We start from the raw sequence: 15,829 nt of genomic DNA, 5'->3' as shown, positions 1-15,829 counted from the left end.
ATGTTATATTTCACTCTTCTCCCAGGTTGTACCTCAGGAGGATTGGGGAATGGGAGTGGAAGAAGTTTTCTTGTACCCATTAGCTGAAGCCCCCATTGACTGTGTTGCCCAACATTGCCTTGTCAGAGGGAGATGGAACTCCCCTGGGTTAAAGGCTATTTGTACTTGTGACAGGTCTACAAGGCAGACCAGGGCAGAGGTGATTCTTCCCACTTAAAAGACGAGGAAACCGAGGAAGCTCTGAGGGGTGGGCAGAACTGCCAGGAGGCCAAATAACCAGTGAAAAGCCCAAGAAGGTTTTGAACAAATGTAACATGAAAAAGGCCCTTAAATGTCTTTTCACTGATTGAAAACACTAAAGAAATATGAGTTATTATCCTTTTATTTGTTGTTTTTATGAGGTAAGCAGGTTAAATGACCACACAGTTGGCAATTGTCTGAGGCTGAATTTGAAGTCAGGTCCTCCTGACTCCAGGGTCAGTGCTCTAACCACTGTACCACCCAGCTGATAAAGGGAACTTCAAGTGGAAGAAACTCCCTGCATCAAATATAGGTCTGAAACATGCAAGCTCATAGAACTAGAGCCACATGGCCCATTTTAGACCAAGCTCCTCCTCATGGAGAGAAGCTATCAAGATCCCTTGGGGGGTGAGGGGGAGACAGCACCAGAGTTGGGGAATTAGAACTCGGCTCTTTTGCCCCCAGAACTGTTGCTCCTTCCATATTGGACTGTTCTTAAAAGAATCTCCCAGAGTCCCTGAGAAGCTGAGTTACTTGTTCATGAGGTCCATGTAGGCAGGACTGGAGGGAGGGAGGTCTCGCTCCCTTCTCCCCGTGACACACTGCATCTTATTCCTAGCCATAAAAGGGAAGCACTTCAAGCCTGGGTGGGACCTCGGGGGGCATCTAGTCCCAAGCTGTACCTGGAGCAGGACCCCCTGTTGTAGGCCCTAGAAGGAGCCCTCCAGTCTATTTTGGAAGACTCTCAATGAGAGGAAATCCATTTTCTGCATCCCAGGAAAACCCATTCTACCTTTTTGGAAAGTTCTACCCTCTGCAGAACCTAAATCTGTCTCCTTTTCCTTCCTACCCATTTTTCCTAGGTCTAAACTGGGCCCTCACAAGCCTGCAAGATAGGAAGTACATCACAGAGTAGGGGAGACCAACCAGACAGAACAAGGCTCTTTCCATGGGATGAAAGGCCTTCAGATACTGGATGACTGTCGATCTTGTGGCCTCCCCGCTAAACAATCCCTTCCAAAAAAATGGTAGGCTGATGGGACTCCCCCTTCTTCCCGCCCTGGTCTGTCTTCTCTGAATCCACCCCCCCCCCAGCTTCAGCAGAGCTTCTCTCAGCCCCCAGCCCGCTCCAGAGAGAAGCCCATTGAAATCCCTGGGAAGGGAGAAGGGGGAAGGAGCTCAGATATCCTGCTTGGTGAACCTTTCCTGAGGTCTGGTCTGTGGACAAGAAAGAAAGGCTCTCATTGGTGCCCTTGGTGATGATGCTCTCCCCCCTCCCCCACCCTAGGGAGTGAAATAAGATAGGATGTGGTAACAATGGTCTCCCCTTTTACAGGCCCTCCCCTCCTGCTATTTAGTCCCAGGGCTCAGGGCCCCCTGGCAACACTCCACTTGGGCCTCTCAAAAACACTCAGGGAGGCTCCATCCACCACGGACACCAAAAAAAGACAGAGCTTCCAATTAATTCACCAAGTCAAAACCTTTTACCTTTGAACGCGGTCTACAGGCCCACACACAGGGAAACTACAAGATGATGAAGATGACGATTTGCACCACATTTAACCCCTCCAAGCCATTCTATACCGTCACTGAGACGCACACCTATTCCTGCAAGTATAAGCGTCAGCGACAGCGTCAAAGCCAGGGTCCGAGCCCGAGCCCGACCCAGACCCAGACTCAGACCCAGAGCCAGAGCCAGAGCCCGACCCCGAGCCCGTGCACAGACCCGTGCATATGCCCATGCCCGTGTCCTTACCCATGCCCATGCCCTAACCCTTGCCCATGCCTGTGCCTGTGCCCAAACCTGTGCCCAAGTCCGTGCCTAAGTCCGTGCACAAGCCCGTGTGCGAGTCCGTGTGCGAGCCCGTGTGCGAGCCCATGTGCAAGCCCGTGCCCGAGCCCGACCCCGAGCCTGTGCCCGAGCCCGTGCCCAAGCCCGTGCCCAAGCCCAGGCCCAAGCCTAGGGCCCAGCCTCAGCCCGAGCCCGAGCCCGAGCCCGTGCCCATGCCCGTGCCCGTGCCCATGCCCACCTCGACAAATCTGCGTCAACACCTACGAATGCGACAACAGAGGAAGCAAAGGCACCAAAAGCAGCAGCAGCAGATGCACCAAATGCTCGTGCAGCTGCTTGTCCCAGTCAGTCCGGATGCCCAACAAACAACGGCACAGAACCAAGGATGTCTATGTGGTCTCGCGCCCACACTCCCACTGACTGGGAGAGCTGGCTCTCCTTGGCACACCTGTGTACCCAAGAAAAGACTCTGGCGGAACACACTGGGCGTGGTCGGCCAAGTCTTGGGATCTGGCAAGATAGGAAGGTGAGGACGGGGCGACCTCAGGGGGAGGGGCCCTGGGCAACCCCGCCGCGCACCCCCACCCGCCGACCCCCAACTGGGTCCTCCCTAAGGTCCCTGGATGTGCGAACCTTTTCTGAGAGTTCTCTGTGCAAGAAGACCCAAAGTAGATGATTGTCACTTTTAAAAAACAAAAGTACTTGGGGGATGCCCTCAGGAAGTTGGTGTGGGGTGGGCAAGGGGGGGCAGGTATAACATGTATACAGATTATGATAAAGTCAAATGTTGTGATAAGAAAAAATCCAGACCAAAAAGTGTTTTTGGAAACTTTGGGAAGGAGAAAATAGGCCTAGAGGACCGAGGTTTGGGGGAAAGTCTGGATTTACACACCAGCTTTGCCACTTAGGTCAGACCACTGAATGAGGGCACAATCTGGGCCATGGGGCCATGCACAATTAGCCATCTGGGAGAGGGCCCGGCCCAGCAGATTACCCATAGTCCCGGCGTATTTCAGGGGCCAATTGTGAGGTTAACACAAACAAGGGCTAGGGGGAAAAAAGCTGGGAGGCTGGGCTGCAGAAAGCCAAAGAAAAAGGACCCTGGGGACCAAGCGGGCCTGGAAGGCTTCCTGGGCCCTATTTATAGAATAAAATAGGAGCTGATTTGCACCATTTGTTTGGGGCTTGTCTCCTAAATGTTTGCCTTGTTCTAGGAGAAAAGAGATAAGGGGAAGGAGAGGGGAAAACAAGGGAAAGAGGAGAGGAGAGATTTCTCCAAATGAACTGGGAGGTGCCTAAGAGGAAAAGGTTCCCTCTTCCTTGTCTTCTTTCTCTTCTCCTCTTCCTCCCTCTCTTCCTCCTCTTCCTTGTCCAAATCTTCCCTTTTGTCCTCTTCCTCTACTCTTCTTCCCCTTCTTTTCCTCTTCCTCCTTTCTTTTTCCTACCCCTTCCTCTTTTCCTCTTTCTCTGCCTTTTCTCCTCCTCTCCTTCTTCCTCCTCTTTCTTGTTATCTTTTCTTCCTCCTTTTCTCCTCCTCTTCCCTGTTGTCCTCTTTCTTGTCCTCCTTTTATCCCCCTCTTCTCCCCTTTCTCTTCCTTGTCCTCTTCTTCCCTTCCTCCTCTTGTTATCCTTTTCTTTTTATCCTCTTCCTCTTCTCTTCTTCTTCCTTGCCCTCCTTTTCCACTTCTCTTCATCTCTCTTCTTTCTTTTCCTTGTCTTCTTCCTTTTCTTCCTCTTCTCCTCTTCCTCTTCTCTCTCCCCCCTTTCCCTCTTCCTCTTCCTCCCCTCTTCCTCCTCTTCCTTTTCTCCCTTTCTCCCCCTCTTTTCCTCTTCCTCTTCCTCTCCCTTCCTCTTCCTCTTCCCTCACATCAGAGCTGAGTCCAGGCTCCAAGCACACGAGACACTCCTGAGAAGCACATGGGCACACACTGACCCTTCTGGGTAGCCCCTATCACTACCACAAGAGGCAATGAGTCAGGGGGAAAGCGCCCTAAATTGAAGAGGAAGGAAGTACAAGAGTCTAAATCTGCACTTTGGGCCTTTACAGTCTGGGGGAGGGGTCTTCCCCTATGTGGTCTTCCCTGCAGAACAAAGGGGGATTGTCTTCCTGATCCTATGACAGGATGCGAGTTTACAGGGAGCCCTCCTGAGAGGGGGCTTCCCTGCACCCCACCTCCTCACACTGGGATCCTAAGAGTCTCTAGTGCACGGCCTCTGAGCTCCAGGACTTTAAGATACTAGGACACTTCTTTAAAAAGTCTTAAATAGAACTATATATGGCTGCATCAGACAGATGGACATGTGGGGTGGAAGGGTGAGATATCTAAACAGGTCATCCCCACCCCCAGGTCCCCCACAACACACACACCCTTTCCCAAACGCAATTGCACACACATGCATATGTGCACACATGCCGATGCACACAAAAACACACACAAACATGTGTGCTTACATGGTGCGTACATGCATTTCACACAGACTCACATGTGTGCGCAGTGCATATTTACACGTTTGTGCAATTCATTTGCGCACAACCCCATGCATGTGCATACAAACATACATGTGCCCATGCACACAAACACATATACGTGCGCGCACACATATGCACAGATCTCTGGCAAAAAAAAAAAAAAAAAAAAACAATTAGACATTTATTTCCTTGCAGAATTTCTAAGACTTTGTAAACAGCTGGCCTGTGATGAGTTACAGTTGGTTCTTCTGGCAAACAAAAGGTAAGTTGGATTTCTTCCTATTACATCATGTATTTTTTAAGGAAATTAGCCATCCCAGGGGATTCTGAGGAAAGTTTTCATGGTTCTCTCTGAGGGGGGTCCTCGGCAAAGAGACCATATTTCCTGTGGACTCATTGGCCGGACACCTAAGTAGGACAATGCTCATTTAGGTCATGCCTCTGCCTCTATGCTGAACTTACCCAAGTCGGGCCCAATCCTATTTTTAACAACAGAGGAAAAAAAATATGTTCCTAGTTTATTATCCTGTCCCAGTATTTCTCAGCACTAATGTTTCAGAGGTTCCCATTGCCCGTGTAATAACACAACAATAATAACCTGCTAATAGAATATAGTAATGTGCATTAATGTATAGTAATTATAGTAAATTAATATATTATTTGTGTTTATTTATATTAGTACTTTATATAACAATATTGTGTTATAACATAATAATAACAATAACAACAGTGATAGCTCACATTTACATAGTGTTTTACAAATCTGTGAGGCAGGGAATGACACATAAAGCAGGGGAGTTACTGAAACAGGAATTTCAATTTGAATCCTGGATCTGCCCCTTAGTAGCTGAGTGACTTTGCAGAAAGTCATGTCACTTTCCAATCTGGGTCTTAGTTTCTCCATCTGAAAAGTAGGGGCAATTTTACTTGCCCCATTCCACCTCACAGAGTTATTGTGAGGACAAGAATAGCTTGTCAAAGACTCTACTGTCCCCATTTCCCCTATGGGGAAGTTGAGTCCCAAAGGTGGTGAAAAACTGACACAAGTTCACATAACTTTAAGAAGTAGCAGAGCCATGGTTAGTAACCAAGTCTTCTGGCCTCTCATACTGGGGTTCTTTCTATTACAAGTTATTCTGCTTTGGGAATAGGGGGAGGATTGAGATGGGGGAAAAGGAGAAAGAGAGAAGGGAAGAGGGAGAGCAGTAAGGGGGGAAGGAAGGGAGAGGGGAAAATAATCCAGGTTGGGTGAATATTGTGAATCCTGAAAAGAAAGAATAAGCTGTGGATATATGGGGTATTCAGGGAAAAGACCAATCTGGCATCAATGGAAGGATTTCAAAAGAGTATTCAGGGATGAGAAGAGGAATCTGGCAGCAATGGAAGGATTTCAAAAGAAGAAGTAAGGCAGAGGACTTTGGGATCCCCAAGGTAATTCAAGGTCAAGGGCATAATCCTTCGGGAAAATAGAAGTAACCTCTGCATTTATTCCTCTATTTGGGTTCCTCCTCCCAAGCAATGTCCTGAGAGAGGTGGAATGGAGAAAGATCCTAAAACAATGGGGGAGGGAGGCTGGGATATGACAAAGGGTCATGGCAAGGATGGTTCCATCAATGGAGAGGCAAGAGCTACTGCTGATAAGTGAGGGGGGGACTAAGGGAGGCAAAGGAAACAGGAGGAGATTTACTCAGGCTCAGTCAGCTGTCTACACCATACTGGGAGTGTGGGACCATCTGGTGCTAGGGCAGGCTATAGAAGACATCACAGTCCTACAGTCCAGTCCTGTGAGTCTGGTTCTGAGCCCTGCCCAAGAGCCCAATGAGAGAGTCCAGGTTCCTGCAAGTCCCTGCTGCCCAGTGGACAAGTAGATCCCTGCAGTGGCATGGCAGGTTGGGCCCCTTTCCCATTGCAGTGAGAAAGGTTGTACCATGTCCCCATCTGTTTCTCCTCCACAGTGTGTGCTCCTGCCCGCCATCCCATCAGGATATTCCTGTAGGAGGAGCCTGTAGGACAAATGTTCATCAGATTGGAAGCTTTCCCTGGGGCCTGAAGAGGTGGTGATTAAAAAGGCCAGTCCCCTGAAAGTGACAACATATCTAAACAAAAAAGAGATTCAAACTCCACGGATGGATAATTGGAAGAAGAGAAACAGAAAAAAGCTACAACAAACCAACCAGAAAACTGTTCTCAAAACAAAGGCCTTGGAAAACAGCAGAAATGCCTGTGTAATTGGGGAAAGGGCAAAGGGAAATGTTTCTTATTGGAATTCTAAAGGAAATAGGTTAAGAACAGAAAATCCTGATCCATCATAATCTCTCGTGTATAGAGCAAACTTCACAGTTTACAAGGTGTTTCAGTATTTACAAATCACTTTGCCATTTACAAGACACTAAGCCATTTTATAAAGCACTTCAGAGTTTACAAGGTGCTATACAATACAGAAGACATTTCACTGTTTACAAGATGCTTCAGAGCTTTACAAAACATTTTATATTCATTATTCAACTATTTCTCAAGCATTTATGCACAAAACACTGCCAAAGGTGCTGAGAGATTTAGATAATTCAGATATGTTTTGTTTTCAAAGACCTTTCCCATTGCATTATTTCATCTGATTTTCAGCAGAACCATCACAAGGGCAAAAATAATTATCTACATTCCACAAATGAGGAAACATAAGCCTGGTGGTGAACTAGAAATAGATGGCTTTTGAGTTACATGGGTGTTAATCCCTGTCACTTACTCCCCATGTGCCATGAGCAAGCCTTAGAGGTAGCTAGCTGGCCTAGAGCACTAGCTCGGGAGTCAAGAAGATATAAATTCACTTGCCAAGCAGTGTGACATTGGGCAAGTCGTTTCACCACTGATTGTTTCCTCAAATGTAGGATATCATTACCACTCTCACAGGACTGTTGTTAGAATCAAATGAGATTTTCAAAGTGTTTTGCAAGCCTTAGTGCTATAGAAATGCCAGGAGTTCTTACATTTCCTTAGGTCTTAATAATCTCATCAGTAAAATAAGAGTTGAATTTGACAGATTCTTCATCCTTAGATTTAGGAAGAAGTTATGATCCTGCCAGCTCAACAAACAGCCCCCAACTCACTGCCTCCAATAATGGGTACTTAGTGCTGGTGCTAGGGATTAGGAGCAGGATCCGCTGCCCTGTCCTGGAGCAGTATGGGGATATGAAGTCGTTCCCATCGTTTTCACCAATATGGTGGTATACAGAGCTCAAGGGATGGCAGAGAGTATATATGCATTGCCAGCCTTTCCCTAGAGCTGTCTAGAAGAGGATGAGGAAGTTTACCTTCCCCCAAAAAAGATCAACTCAAACACAGGGAGCTTTACTGAGTGCTTATTGTGAATACAGACTTGTATTCCCTTTATTTTGTAAAAGATTTGTAGCCTAATGGAAAGAACATGGAGTCAGAAGGCCCAGTTTTGATTTTTGTGCTATTTACTGTCACCATCCTCATCATCTACCATTGCCATCTTATTCTCTACCAAAATCACCATCATCAGAATCACCACCATCATTCTCTTTTCCTCTATAATACCATCAATATTATTGCTGGATCATCACCATTATCTTCTCACTGCAATCACCATTTTCACTAGAATCAATTTCCCCCAACCACAATCGCCAACATTATCACTAAAATCAATCTCCCTACCAAATCACCAACATAATCCCTACCACAATCACCAACATTATCACTAGAATATCACTACAATCAATTTCCTCCCTACCAGAATTGCCAACATTATCACTAGAATCAATTTCTTACCACAATCGCCAAAATTATCCCTAGAATCAATTTCCTTCCTACCACAATCACCAATATAATCATTGGAATCACCATCTTCCTCCTTGCCACAATCACTAACATTATCACTTGAATCGATTTTCCTCCCTATCACAACTTCAAAGGGATCTCTGCTTTCTCTGACCCCAACCCAAAGTATCTTCTTTGTTCCTCTCACGCATTTACTTCATAATATTCTTTATTACAATTGTCTCCATGTTATAATTGTGTCTTCTCCTGTTCTACAAGGACAGAGAATAGCCTTTCTCCCTCAAAGAGATTCACATATGCTTAATGAATGCTTACTGAAGAGGAAGGCTCACTGGTTAGGGCAGGAGAGAACATACTAGGAAATGAAGATGTTATAAAAAACAAAAGTTATCTATAAAAATGTCAATGGATCCACATTAGTCACTGTAAACAACTCCCCATTTTTCTCCTCGTTGGGATTTTCTCTTTGTGTTTTGGGGATTTCTAAATATCCCCCCCTTCCTAAATTAATGTCTCATGTTGAATATAATCCCCAAATCCTACCTCTCATCTTCTCAAATCTTTTCCCCCCTGAGGCAATTGGGGTTAAGTGACTTGCCTAGGGTCACACAGCCAGGAAGTGTTAAGTGTCTAAGACCATATTTGAACTCGGGTCCTCCTGATTTTAGGGCTGGTGCTCTATCCACTGCACCATCTAGCTATGCCCTCTGAAATTTTTATATCATACTCACTGAAAATCTCTTGACATTTGTCTGACCAACAAGGGGTCTCTCTTATCCTCAATCACATATTAAAAGGAAGCCTTCAGTTTGCTTTACACATAACTGGTGCAATTATGTAATATTTATATTTATTTGATACATATGTACATGTAATTCCTGTAACACTGCATTGTGGTTCATGTGTAGGTTCCTCCTAAACTCTGAATTCCACGAGGGCAGAGTTGATTTCTAAAAGACCTCTCTCTCTCATAGCTTCCCAGCATCCCCAGCTCTGCACAGAGAAGGTGCTTTAAATCTGTTAAATTTAATTGAAAGAAATGGAATCAATTAAATCAGAGGGAGCCGCTCTCAGGCCCCCTCTGCTCTGGGTGGCCTGCCAGACGGCGACAGGATGCCTTTCTTCTGGGGAGGAGAGTCTTTTTCCCAAAATGGAAAATGACTGGATTCAGATTGGGCTGCCTCAGCTTCTCCTCGCTCTCTTTGGGGGCGTTGATGGTGGAAGCAGATGCCAAACACATCCTTCAAAGGAGAAAGAGCTTGGGCCTGTGGCCCAGCCCCATGCAGAAGCTTCTGCAGAAAGACCACATTGGAATATCAAACTTGGAGGGGTTTTTTTCTCTTTTGACAAACAACCTATTTGTTTGAAAAAGCCATTTTTGAAAACCACATTTTGGGGCAAAAGGTCTGTGAGACAGCTTTGTTCAGCAGCCTCGGCCTTTGCCTCCCTCTGATTACTCCAGAAGTTCTGCCAGCAGCCATTCATGCTGAAGTCTGAGGAAAACCAGACTGTGGCCTTCAGGAGACAGGCTCCCCTGGGCCTTTCCAGCACCCTTGTGCTTGTGCTTGGGAGCACTTACGGGTGGAGCTGTAGGTTAGGGTGCCTATACATTGTCCATATTTGCATTTTTTGGCTTTTTAGTATATAGATGAGACATGGATCAGGGAAAAGGCTAAATTTGGTGACAGATTTTAGTTCAAACCCTGAACTCTGCTGCTGAATTCTGCAAGCCCCTTGGGTTCTCTAGACCTCAGTTTCTCTAATATGTGTATTGACTTTTTAGTATATAGATGGGACATGGGTCAGGAAAAAGGCTAAATTTGGTAACAGATTTTAGTTCAAATCCTGAACTCGGCCACTGAATTCTGCAAGTTCTCTAGACCTCAGTTTCTCTATTTGGGTCACAAGAGATTCAGAGTAGATTAACTTTGATTCGAGCTCTAGAGCTGTGATGTTTGTACAACTTTGTATTATTTGCCTTCATCCCCCTATCTCTGAGATGAAGGAAAAGGCCTTCTCTTTCTCTGCACGTTACAAGCTGGCCCTTACTTCCCCACTTGCTTTGCCATGGACGCTTGTTTTTAAATAATTAAGATTTATTCCCTGCAAATATTCTAGTAACAATAAAATGACTTACTACTAATAAAAATATATGCATACATTTGTGTATTTGTAACATCTTTTTATCCATGTGTATGTCCTTGTAAATTTTATCTTTGTAATGTGTTTATATTTTTGTTATTTTTTTCAGTCTTCTTGATCCTGTTAGGGGTTTTCTTGGCAAAGAGACTGGAGTGATTTGCCATTTCCTTCTCCAGTTTATTTTACAGATAAGAAGACTGAGACAAACCAAGTTTTAAGTGACTTGCCCAGGATATCACATAGCCAGGAAGTATCTGAGGCCAGATTTGAACTCAGGAAGATGAAACTTTCATTACATTGCACCATGTAACTGTCTTTTATATCTCTAGATTGCATGTTATACTTGTCACACATATTCATATGTGTGTATTTATATCCCAGGGTGTGTTTATGTCTAAGAAACTATCCTGGCTCCCTATTGTGTCGGGTCCAATCCACTCCCCCAAAACTACTCTTCTCTATATTCCAATCAGACCAGCCTATCTGCTGTAGTGTTCTCTCTTCAAATCACTTAATTTTTATTTTGAAGGCATTTTATACTATCTGTATACATAGTATCTCTTCCCAGTAGAACAGAGGAGCAGACTTAACATATTTGCAGTACCTTAAGCCTGCTAGTCGTTAGTAAATGCTTGTTCAATTGTTGAATTGAATAAAACATAGTCACTGCCCTTAGAATCAATCCAGAATCTCAGATCTAGTTCAGCACCAGCCTGAGGAGGAACACCCCACCCTCCTGTACAATATCCCTAACAAATGACTTCAATATGAAGGCTTCCGGTGGTCAAGCACTGACCATCTGAAAATCCATGGGGTCAGACTTCTTCATTTTCATGCAGAAAAGGAAACTGAAGAGGGGGGAAATGAATAAATTATTTTTCAAAAGTTTTGTGTTCATACAAAACTACAAGCGAGAGGCCCCACCCTGGAGAAGCTTACATCCTAATGGGGGAGACAACATTCATGGGGGAATAGAGAGGCAAGAAGGTTTTGGTTTCCACATGTCACAGAGGTAGTGAATGGAATCCTGGGGGAGTTGACTGACACACCTTTTCTAGTAACAATGGCAGAACTGATCTGATTAAAGTTCCTAGAAGAGGGGAGGAGGGCTGTAAGATGCAAGGCAGGGCTGATGGCAAGAAGATGGGAAGATGTCCAGGGTGGAATCTGGAATGTGAAGCATGATTTAAGTTAGCTAAATATAGTGGGTCATCTCACCATGTGGATTTTGTTCATTTATTTACTTCACAAACGGGGGGTTCCACAGAAAAAGAGAAATGGTATCAGAGGTTGAGCAAAGGCAGAAGTAGGAAAGTGCAAGGAGGTCAGGAAAGAGTAAGGAGCTTGTTTTGGCTGACCAGAAGCACAATCCTAGGAAAAAGGAGTTAAGGCAGCAGAAAGGAAAAGGTTGAGCCAGAGAAAGCTCTACAGATATCCTTCAAGGAGTTCAGATTCTTCTAAGGAATCTGTAGTCATCTCTGGCTAAACTCAACACATTTTAAACTTGTGTCAATTAATTCCATCTGTTTTTCTCTGTACCACTAATAACCATGTTTCAAGACAAAGACTCTCAGAATAAAAAGGGAGGTCTGAAACTAAACCAATCTGTAGCTAGACAGGAATCCTTCTAAAGCAAATCTAGTGAAAGAAACCAGAATTCTGCTGAGGTGGAGCCTACTGAAACACCCACTAGACTTATTGATAGTTATACTTGGTGGGAAGTTTTTTCCCTGCAGCAAAATATACTTGAATATACACTCTTGATTCCATCATTTCTCCATCTCAAAGTGGACAGCGTGTTTCATCCTGAGTCTTTTGGAACTGAGGTTGGCCATTGTGTTGATCAGAGTTCCTAAGTTGTGATATCTTTATACTATTTTTATTACTATATATAAGTTGTTCTGTTCATTTCACTTTGCATCAGTTCATATAATTCTTCCCAAGTTTCTCTGAAGCCATCCCCTTCATCATTTCTTACAGCACATTTATATAGTACAACTTGGTCAGCCATTCCCCAATTGATGGCCATAAGAAGGATAAACTGCTTTATCAGATTGATGTATATCTGGTGATAACTAGAGAGGATAGTAGACATGATCTAAATGAATGAATGAAACAATTATTATCTTCCTATTTCTGGTAGATGCTAGACCTGGAGTCACGAAGACTCATCTCCATGAGTTCAATATGACCTCAGATACTTATTAGCTATGTGATCCTGAGCAAGTCACTTACTTCTGTCCGCCTCAGTTTCCCTCATCTGTAAAATAAGCTGAAAAAGGAAATGGCAAACCGCTCCAGTATCTTTGCCAAGATAACCCCAAATGGGGTCTTGAAGAGTCAGATACATTTGAAATGTCTCAAGATAAACCAGGCTTTATGCTAAGCAGCAGAAAGACAAAATGGGACAAAAGGCAGACCCTGCCCTCAAAGAGCTCACAATCTGATAGAGAGACAACACTCTCTCCTGAGCTTTTTTACTAAACCATTGTTTACTGCTGACATCTTTAGGTGTATAATTATGATGCAGCTTCTTCCCCACAGGGATAAGGCTCTACCAACTCCTTAGACCTATAGACCTAGGAGCTATCTTCAGCTCTTCCATGATAAGGACCTTAACCAGCTAGCTAAAGAAACCCCTAGGCATTTTAAGTCTGTTGTTACTTGGCTTCTCTCACCTAGAGATCAGAATCACTGTATTTCATTCTAAATTTTTTCTAGTAATTGAAGTTAAGCACATTGCCCCTATGAGAATTATATCTCTTTGTGTTTTCAGAATTTAATTTTTGATAGTTTATTTTTCCTCCTGTTGAGTTTTAGATCATGAGATCCTTTTCTGAACCTTGTGAAATGTGTTCTCCAAAAATCAAGGATGATATATTTAGATTCTCCTTTCTCTATCACAGATTCTAAGATGGAGTGGCCACTTCCTCTCAAGGTATCCATCATTTTCACATCAACAATCACTTCCTCCTTGTTGTCATGAATAAATCCCCTCATCTGTTCCTTCACCTTTCGAAAGATGAAATTTTCTGTAAGGCAAGTCATGAAATCATCAGTTATTCTCCTTTTAACAGAAAGCTCCAAAAGATACTGGTATAATTAAAATTCCCCATCTATTTCTATATATTTGGAGAAACAGAGACAGAAGAGACAGAAACAGAAAAAGTGAATGGAAAAGAGAGGGAAAGAGAGGTGGATGGATGGATGGATGATTGGATGAATGGATAATGCCTCTATCCCAGGCTTGTTACCTGTTTACAAAAATTTTAATATGCTTCCATTGCCTTTTTCTGGGCAGATAATATGTATTATGGTATAACAATATCACTTCTGTTTCTGCCTCCATTGATTTTGATCCAAATTCTCTAAATTGTGTTTCTCATGTTTCTTAGATTTCTTCTAATGATTATATCTTCTTAATAAAAAATCCTACTTTATCCCATTGTTTTTCTATCTTATTCTCTTTGGGAGGAGTAAGCTAGACCCTTCCAGATCCATATTCTGGGTATCATGAATCCCACTAAATTCTTAGTGATAGTTATGATGACAAATTTCTTTCCCTAACCAAGGGAATATATACAATAACCCCTATGAGAGACAGAGACACAGACAAAGAATAGAAGCGAAGCCAGAAAAAATCACAGATAAGCAGGATAACTTTGAAAGTTACATGTTGAATTTGTGCTGTACTTAAAAGAAAAGCAAGCTCTAAGTAGTGAATATTCAATTTTATGTACAATTCTTTTCTGTCTTATAACCTACAAGGAAATCTATAAATCCTATGAGAATATTCACTTTATTTGGTTTATTAAATTCAAAATAATAATCAATTAAAGTTAATTTTTAAATGATTGAGGAATGTTACATGACATGTCAGAGGCCTTGTGTGATCATTTTTGTTTTTCTTCTATGATTGTGATGCAAAAAGGAAAAGGCATCAAGGAAAGTACACTCCACCACAATAGAATGTAAACTCCTTAAGGTCAGAAACTATTTAATTTTTTTCTTCCTATCCCCAGTCCTACCACACAGAACAAGGAAATAGTGTTTGCTGGATTAAAATGAATTGAAAGATATTTTCTTCCCTTCCTTTCCCCTCAGTCTTAGGGAAAGCTCAAAGAGTCCTAATATGTTCAACAAGGGAGACAGACCCTCACCCTATACCAAGATAAGATCAAAATGGGTTCAAGATTTAGACATAGAGAGTAATATCATAAGTAAATTAGAAGACCAAAGGATAGTTTACCTATAGAAGGAGGAATTTATGACCAAATAAGAAATAGAGAACAAAACACAAAATAGATAATTTTGGTTACATTAAATTTAAAAGGTTTTGCACAAACAAAACCAATGTAACCAAGATTAGAAGGAAAACAAAAAAGATGGGAAGCAAATTTTATAGTCAGTGTTTTTAATAAAGGCCGCAGTTTTAAAATATATAGATAACTGAATCAAATTCATAAGAATACAAGTCTGACAAATGATCAAAGGATATGAATAAGCAGTTTTCGAATGAAAAAATTAAAGTCATATGGAAAAATACTCTAAATTATTATGGATTAGAGGAATGCAAATTAAAACAGCTCTGAGATACCACATTACGCTTATCAGATTGGCTAAGATAACAGAAAAAGAAAATGATAAATATTGGAGGGGATTTGAGAAAACTGGGATATTAATGCACTGATGATGGAATCTTCAGTCTTTGTGGAGAGCAATTTGGAACTATTCCCAAAGGTTGGATCCAGCAATATCACTACTAGGTCTGTATCCCCAAAAGATTATAAAAAGGGGAAAAGATTCACATGCTCAAAAAGTGTTTATAATAACTCTCTTTGTGGTGGCAAAGAATTGGAAATTGAGGGGCTGCCCATCAACTGCAGAATGGTTGAACAAATTATGGTAAATGAATGTGATGGGATACTATTGTACCAGTAATGTCTAAGGAATTCATGTTGGTCCTAGGTTTGGGGGGTATCTTTTTACTTGGGGTTTAGGCTAAATTATGGTAGTGGTAAAAGCAGAGGTGGGTGGGAGGGATCTCTGGAAGATGATAGGTCTTCAGTATGAATGATTCCAGTAATAATTATGGAGCACCTACTACAGTCAGCTTCCTGTTCCTGGTTACACTCAGCCCTTGCCCCGAAAGGAATTTGCAATCCAGTTTGAGAAGCAAATGTAACAGTTGAAATGGAAAATGGAATGTCACATCTGGAAGGATCCTTAGGGACCATCTAAGATAAGCCATTTACTTTACAGATGAGGAAACTCAGGCCCAGGGTGGGAGGAGGCTTCCCCCAGCTCACACAACTGGGTATTGGCCAAGCCAAGGCTAATGTCCAAGACTCTTTCTCCTACATGGCTCTGACTAGGTAACAAGTTTT

The 15,829-nt window shown here is 43.0% G+C and overlaps 1 protein-coding gene across 3 annotated transcripts; it reads left to right on the top strand.

Annotated features, from left to right (window-relative positions):
* The first annotated feature begins 463 nt into the window (after nucleotides 1–463).
* On the top strand, nucleotides 464–6,720 carry LOC100934730 (translation initiation factor IF-2-like). Of its 3 annotated transcripts, XR_004230117.1 has the most exons (6): nucleotides 464–553; nucleotides 1,104–1,268; nucleotides 1,748–2,558; nucleotides 4,698–4,764; nucleotides 5,808–5,933; nucleotides 6,458–6,720. XR_004230117.1 is itself a non-coding variant. In XM_031941963.1 (3 exons), exons 1-2 carry the CDS (start codon nucleotides 2,023–2,025, stop codon nucleotides 4,714–4,716), a joined length of 555 nt encoding a protein of 184 aa, XP_031797823.1. In that variant the 5' UTR covers nucleotides 1,577–2,022; the 3' UTR covers nucleotides 4,717–4,764; nucleotides 6,458–6,720. The 3 variants fall into 3 exon arrangements, 1 of the variants encoding a protein (XP_031797823.1); XR_148120.4 differs by lacking the exons at nucleotides 464–553; nucleotides 1,104–1,268 and having other exon boundaries at nucleotides 1,577–2,558; XM_031941963.1 differs by lacking the exons at nucleotides 464–553; nucleotides 1,104–1,268; nucleotides 5,808–5,933 and having other exon boundaries at nucleotides 1,577–2,558.
* The last annotated feature ends 9,109 nt before the right edge of the window (nucleotides 6,721–15,829 follow it).

The sequence above is a fragment of the Sarcophilus harrisii genome, chromosome 6 (genome assembly GCF_902635505.1).
Source record: "Sarcophilus harrisii chromosome 6, mSarHar1.11, whole genome shotgun sequence".
Lineage (NCBI taxonomy): Eukaryota > Metazoa > Chordata > Mammalia > Dasyuromorphia > Dasyuridae > Sarcophilus > Sarcophilus harrisii.
The sequence above is the reverse complement of the archived record's forward strand: the minus strand, read 5'-3'. Positions and strand labels throughout refer to the sequence as shown.